The sequence below is a fragment of the Oryctolagus cuniculus genome, chromosome 14 (assembly GCF_964237555.1).
Source record: "Oryctolagus cuniculus chromosome 14, mOryCun1.1, whole genome shotgun sequence".
Classification (NCBI taxonomy): Eukaryota; Metazoa; Chordata; class Mammalia; order Lagomorpha; family Leporidae; genus Oryctolagus; species Oryctolagus cuniculus.
The window spans coordinates 13866401-13873302 of record NC_091445.1 but is presented as its reverse complement, the minus strand read 5'-3'; the positions used below and the strand labels follow the sequence as shown (position 1 = coordinate 13873302).

General features: G+C 45.2%; 1 protein-coding gene across 1 annotated transcript in view; it reads right to left on the bottom strand.

The window, feature by feature from the left end:
• Positions 1-849: 849 nt before the first annotated feature.
• ADGRV1 (adhesion G protein-coupled receptor V1) overlaps positions 850-6902 on the bottom strand; it is a 597653-nt gene continuing 591600 nt past the window's right edge. The window contains exon 90 of the mRNA XM_070056453.1: positions 850-1269. Coding sequence (XP_069912554.1) covers positions 1151-1269 — 119 coding nt within the window. The 3' untranslated portion in view covers positions 850-1150. The remainder of the gene's footprint in view (positions 1270-6902) is intronic.

Sequence of the window (6902 nt, the reverse complement as noted above, 5' to 3'; positions counted from 1 at the left end):
TTATTCACAGAATTCCCTTAGAAATTTCTTTTAACTTCTCTTGAGATAATACTGATTTTCACAACAATACTTAAGAACTCCAAAATAAAAGGTCAGAAAGCCTTCCCCAGGACAGGCTTGTCCTGTTCCTAATGATTCTGCTGGAATCAGAGTCAATGAAATCATCAGGAACACAACCATGTTTGTTCTGGGAGAGACTTTATGGTTTCTCATTCCAAGACAAAGACTGAAAACTGCAAACCAAGAGAATTTTCTCCAAAACATTCTTTTCCCTTTTTGAATGATCCTCCTCTTAGCTGTGCAAAATCGCTTGTTGGAACTATTTTTAGCTGGGGACAGAACATTCATTCTGGAAAAAATGTTCAGATTCCTAATTTTATAATGAACAGAAACACATAGTGTTGATGAGAGACTCTGCCAGTGGCAGAGCAATGGCATGAGCACTTAGGTGCAGTCACCTGCAGATAATAAACCCTACAGCTTTCAGGAATTAAAGTCTTCTCGATAAAGTGAGGTTGTGAATGCGGGAACCTCTCAGGGAAGGGAAACGGCTGGCCTGTGGGCCGTATGAGGCCTGCAAAATCATCTGTCTGGCCCTCCCAAGGCAACCACAGGCAAGACTCAAAATTCAATGTATCTACAGCAGGCTGATTTTGAAGTTGATAATTCTATATGGCCTGTGAATGATACTATCAATATCCAAATGGCCCTTCGTAGAAGAAAGGTTCCCCTCCCGAGTCCTGTATGAAAGCTGGACAGTACAGAGTGCTTGATATCATCTAGATACAGGGTTCTTGTTTTTGGCCCATGCATATTTCTTCAGCAATAACAAGCCTGGGTGACACCAAGTGGATTCTACTGCTTTTATTATGACTTTCATTAAACAGTATTAGTTATGTAGGATGATTAAAAAAAAAAAACTACTAACACTCTTGCAATATGTACATCCTATTAACTGCAGTAAATGGACCCAGTCTTTCACCATAGTAATGAATTTTCTGGTTGCACAAAGTAAGATACAGCAGCACTTCTATGTTAACCACCAGCAGAGTTCGTAGGTTCCTCGCTCATGGCTGTGTGTAACTGAGAGGGTTTTAGCACAAAAGGCAATAGCATTGCCAAACTCTTCTTTCTGGAGGTCACCGAGGAGTCAGAGGTGGGTGTCGGCAATGGGGATCCTTCGGAGCTCCACGATCTGGGAGTCCGTCAAGGTGCCTCCCTCTTGGCTGCCTTGGCCAGATTCGTTATCACTGACACTGAGGCCAGCACCTGCAACAGAAAGAGAAGAAACAAAAATCCCAACTCGTTTATGCAGTAAAGTCTTAAGGATGAAGTTACAGTAAGTCAAAAATATTTACTTACATTGGTAAAAAAAATGAACTGTATATTTAGAGTAGGTATTATTAATGCCCAACAATTTTAGAACTGCATTTTAAATCTCCTTTGGTAGTTTTTAAAAGCAGAAATTAATTTCTAAAAACACAAATTCAGGCTCTCACTCTTTTCTGTTTTCACGTGGTGGACAAATGTCATCTAGAAAACCAGGCAGGTCATCTGTGGTTTTCAGCGATGGGCAGGATTTGTTAGAACACAGGCAACCTCCCACACACACGGAATCCTGTACGTCCGGCCATTGAGACTGAACACTTGGGTCCTACCAGTGCCCTGGAGATGCTGGCTCTGGCCGGTCAGATGTGCTCAGTGCCCAGAGTCACACAGGATCCCAAGAAGCTCACTGCTATTCACTAGAGGCAGTGCCTAGAATCTCTGTTTGAAGGAAGCTCCACTATTCACTTTTTTTTCACAACTCAGAATAATTCAGAATACTTAAAACTATGTTAGCACAATGGTTTTGTCTTTTTATTTTTTCCTGTAACGCAGAGAGGAACGTACCAACTCTGTGTGTGTGTGTGTGTGTGTGTGTGAGAGAGAGAGAGAGAGAGAGAGAGAGAGAGAGAGAGACAGACAGAAGTGCACATGGGGATGTGGTTACAGGGCGTGCCACTGTGAATCCCAGAGGTTACAGCACCCCGCCCCTCCTTCAACTCTGCCGGGCACCAAATTCTGCAAACAAGAACGAGAGTGAAGCCAGTCAGTGGCCTGGGCAGCTGAGACTTCCTTTTCTGTCTGAGCAGAGGGAAGGCAGTTCTGCAGACCTGACCACTATGGGAAGATGGTGTGTTAGCTTCCTGTTCAGGGATGTGGAGACAGGAGCAGGGCCCTGCCAGTGGCGTGCATGCAGTCCCACCCTCCCCTCTCTGCGTCCCTGTCTGCTAGAGGCTGCTGTTGCAACTCACTTCCTTCCTTCACTCTGGTGACACAGAACTTGGCCATGTCATCCTTGTCTGCTGACTCCTTCCAGGCCATTCTCTTTCTTGCATGTCCATCTGCTGTCTCAGCACTGGAGGCCTCAGCCTTGTTAAAGGGCCTCCGGGCTCTGTCTGACTCTTGTCTGCCCTCTAGCCTCAGGTCTCCCAGAATTTCTGGGCTCCAGACACACAGCGGCTGGCCTCTCCCTTTGCACACATGTCCCTGCGGGCTTCCTCTGCCTGGCCTGCCCTTGCCATTCCCACCAGTCATCTGGCTGCTTCAGTCATCCTGCACATGCTGATTCGGTGTCCTCTCTGCTACCTATGGAAATGTGAAGATTCCTTTTTAAAATTTCTGCTTCCTGCACTGGGGGATTATGGACTTTGTCTTTCCAGCTCCTTTTTCCCAGGGCAGTGCCCAGTACACTGCAGATATTCAATAAATATTTGTAGCACTCGTTGGTAAACTATTGCCTGTCCTGTTCCTCTGGGCCATCCTGCATTCTGTTGACCTCTCCTTTTTAAAAACAAGTATCAGCCCCTATCCTAGTTTTGTCAATCCTGGGACCCCCTGGCTTTCAAGAAACTCTGCAATCTGGTTCTGCCTGATCAAATGGATGCATCCCAACCTTTCCCCACTAGGAGCTGTCTCAGAAAGTGACTGGTCTCTTGCCAGGTCCTGAATGCCCCTGGTTACTTCCAGCCTGGAGGGTTCTTGCCCATCCATCAAGGCTATCTCCATAGCCTCTTACAAAGAATGATTGTATTGCTCCTTCAAGACAGGGAGCTGGAGGAGGTAATATTCGAAAAGCCCTTCTACCTGACAAAATGATTTCATCCCCTTACTCTCCTGAATCACTTTTGTTTGGATGGCAGACTTTATGGTACCCCTATCTGAAATGTGTATGTTAAGTCACATAAAACATTTAACAAACACTCATAACTGTTTCCTCGAGTTCAGAACCACAATATCACCCATGACAATGTATTATTAAAGAATTAAAACAAGTCACTAAAATTTAAGTCAAGTTTCCTTGGGGTGGGTGTTTGGCGCAGCAGTTAAAGATGCTGCTTGGGAAGCCTGCATCAAACGGGAAGGCCTGGGTTCAACTCCTAGCTTTGCTTCTGCTTTCAGCTTCCTGTACACCCTGCAAGGCAGCAGGTGATGGATTAAGTACCTGGGATCCTGCTACCCATGTGGGAGACCTCGATGGAGTTCCTGGCTTCTGGTTGCACCCTAGCCCAGCCCCAGATGTCACAGGCATTTGAGGAGTGAATTAGTAGATAGAAGATCTCTTTTGTCTCTCTCTCCTCTCAAATGAATAAAAATTTTAAAAGTACAATTAATTAGATTTCTGATTTCTCTTAAAAAAAAAAGCCAGGCCACACTGGACCTGCATTTCTGCAAAAAAAGAAAACAAAACACATGGACTGGACCACGTGACCCTGCTGCAGTTCACCACTGATTTCACCAAGACCTCTTGAATCCTGCAGGGTCTTTACTGGGCCTCACAGGTACCTCCAGGCATGAAAAGGACAAAGGACCCCTGCTTCTCAGTCGGGGGACCTGCTTCCCACCCCCACCCCCCGTAAGGACCCCAGGGAACTCATACGACAGCGGCCACTCTACAAGCAGAGGGGTCTGAGGCCCTGAGATTTGCAGCAGCTTGATGCTTGGCTAGGGGAGGGCAGGACTTAGCAACAGAGTTGCCCACAGAGGGATCCACTGGGAGCAACAGAGAGGACCCCACGATTAGCATCAAGGGAGAGGGGAAGTGCATGATGTAATTCATGCCAATTCCCAATGATTCTAGTGATGTCTCTGCTTTAACTCCAGCACTGCCATGAGAAGGCCTCTGCTGACCTCCAGGACAAAGCCCACGGGGAGGTGCTGAGAGAAAGCGAGCTGACCTTGGTGAGCAGCCCAGGGTCCTGGAAGCAGCACAGTTCTAGACCCAGCCTCACCTGGAGTCACCACATTTGCCTGCTCTACTTGTCTTCCTGCCCAGTTTCTTTCTGGTTTTGATATAAACGCTCAACACCCAAGCACCAGTCCCTCAGTGAGGCTCAGGAAGGACCCACATTACACACAGGAAGACGTGGTAGAACTGGAGCACAAATCTGGTCTTGCAGCTCTTTGCCATGCATTAACAGATCAGAGAGGGTTCTTTGTACTAAGATTCTTCATTTGCTAAAATGCATTTTTCTGCTTACAACTGAAGCCTAAAATTCAATGAATAGAATAGTGATAATGTTGGAAGACAGAACAAGCCATCTCTCAGGAACTAAGTAGTGGTTCCTATTTCTCTAGAGTCTCCCCTTTTCCCAACATTTTCACATGCTTCACATGGGAAAAGTGCGGTTGTCAGTCTGGTTTACAGACATGGGGACTCAGGATCAGAGGTGTTCACGGGGTTGCCCACATGGCACAGCAGAAAAGTCACAGAATGAAGATGTGGACCCTCTGACCCTGGATGTGGGGCATTTTCTTCAATGTTACCCTGCCTCTCACGAGGACTGTGCTAATTGTGCTACTTCCTTGTCCTCTGAATAAATTTCAAACTCCTTGTCCCACGTCCAAGCCCTCTCCTCCCATCCTACACTCTTAATATTCATAGTGCAGTGAATACCCAGGTGTGACAAAATATAGGAAGAACATTTAAAATGGTTTTCAAGCATAACCGTACATGGAACCCCAAAAATAATCCATACCATGGACTGAATTTAAACTCTGCCAGACACTGTGATAGATGTTTTACATAGACAAACTCCAAGGCCCATAAAAACTTACAAGCTCATCATAATAATCCTTTGCTATGGTGTAAACAAGACTTGGCTCCTGAACTCACACAGACTTTTAATCCCTAAAGTCAAAAGTTAATGGTACTAAGAGGGTGGAGACTTAATCTAATTGTGATGTCTAAGAGGTGGGTCTAATGGGAGGTCCTCAGGTCACCAAAGGTGTTACCAAGGGTCTCCTCAGGTTACCAAGGGTGTTGTTCTCCTGAGAGAGTTGGGTGTAAAGACTCAGTAAGGGCCAACTTTTTGTTCTTTCTGTTCCTCCACACACACTTTGCCATTGCTACCCTTCAGCCTCTCCAGATAGCAGAACCAGCAGTGCTTGCCTGATCTTGGACTGTGAACCTCCAAAATCATGAGCCAAAATAAATCTCCCTTCTTTAAAAGTAGCTTGTCTTAGGTATTTGGTTGTAGTAACCAAAAATGGGCTAATACATCCTTATTTGTTAACTGAAGAAAGCCAGAGGCTACATCCTCTGAAGACACACAGCTAGTAGACTGCAGGACTTGGATGATTCCAGTGCTGGGCTCTCTGACCTTGTAGCCTGTTCTTCATCTATATGGGATTTCACATTGGGATAATGATATGAAGAATATAAATCTTCCATCTTTTACTGTGGAAAAAATCTTTTAAAATTCTTTTTTCCACTTTGAATTTCATCTGAGTTCAGCAGTTGTTGAAGTTTATTAAGTTACTGTGGTTTGATGTAATATTTCTGAAAGACAAATCAATGAGTTCGTTGAGGAGTATCTGGAGTCTTGATTTTGCTTCTTTTCATTTGTGCTTAAGGACTTGTCATTTCTTTTCTTCTAACTGAAAAAGAAATCATTTTTAGATTTCCAGTAGGGAAATGTTTACCATATTACCTTGCCTTTGGGTAAAACCAGGAAGCTAAGGGACTGGAGATGGTAGACAGTCATAGTCACTTACTCAGGGAGAAATCCCCTGTGGAGAAAGACCCTGTGACTATGCAAAAAATGCTGCAAGCATGACATTTACAGGAGCTTGTCAGCTTTGGAAAGCCATGAACATGCCGGTCCTCAATACACCTCGTGTTAGGTTTGCACACGAGGGGTCTTTCCTTCTATCCTACCTTCACCTCTGCTCCAGGCTGAGTCTCTGTTCCACCAAGCTCTGTACCTTCCTCTCCTCTGAAGTGGAAGCTGTCCCAGGGTGACTGTTCCTACTCTTCTAAAATCCTGGCTGGGGACACTGATGATACATTACAGTTCAAAAAAAAAAAAAAAAAAAAAAACCTGATAGTAACAGGGAGGGACATCGCTGGTCTAGAACTGAGTGCTTTCCTTGCCTGTGGAAAGGCTGATGCATTCCAAGAACAACTGAAGGATGGGATGTCCTCCTTAAGAGTAAAATGTGATTTCTCCTAGAAAACCAAACACCTTATCAAATATAATTATAAGTGTCAAAAGAATTTTATGTTAAAAACATTTAATATGGGGAGGGGCCTGGTGCTGTGGTGCAGTGGGTTAAAGCCCTAGTCTGAAGCGCCGGCATCCCATATGGGCGCCGGTTCGAGACCTGGCTGCTCCACTTCTAATCCCGCTCTGTGCTATGGCCTGGGAAAGGGGCGGAAGATGGCCCAAGTCCTTGGGCCCCTGCACCCGCATGGGAGACCTGGAAGAAGCTCCTGGCTCCTGGCTTCGGATTGGTGCAACTCCGGCTGTTGGAGAGTGAACCATCAGATGGAAGACCTCTCTTTCTCTGCCTCTCCTCTCTCTCTGTAACTCTGACTTTAAAATAAATGAATCTTAAAAAAATTTAATATGGTAAAA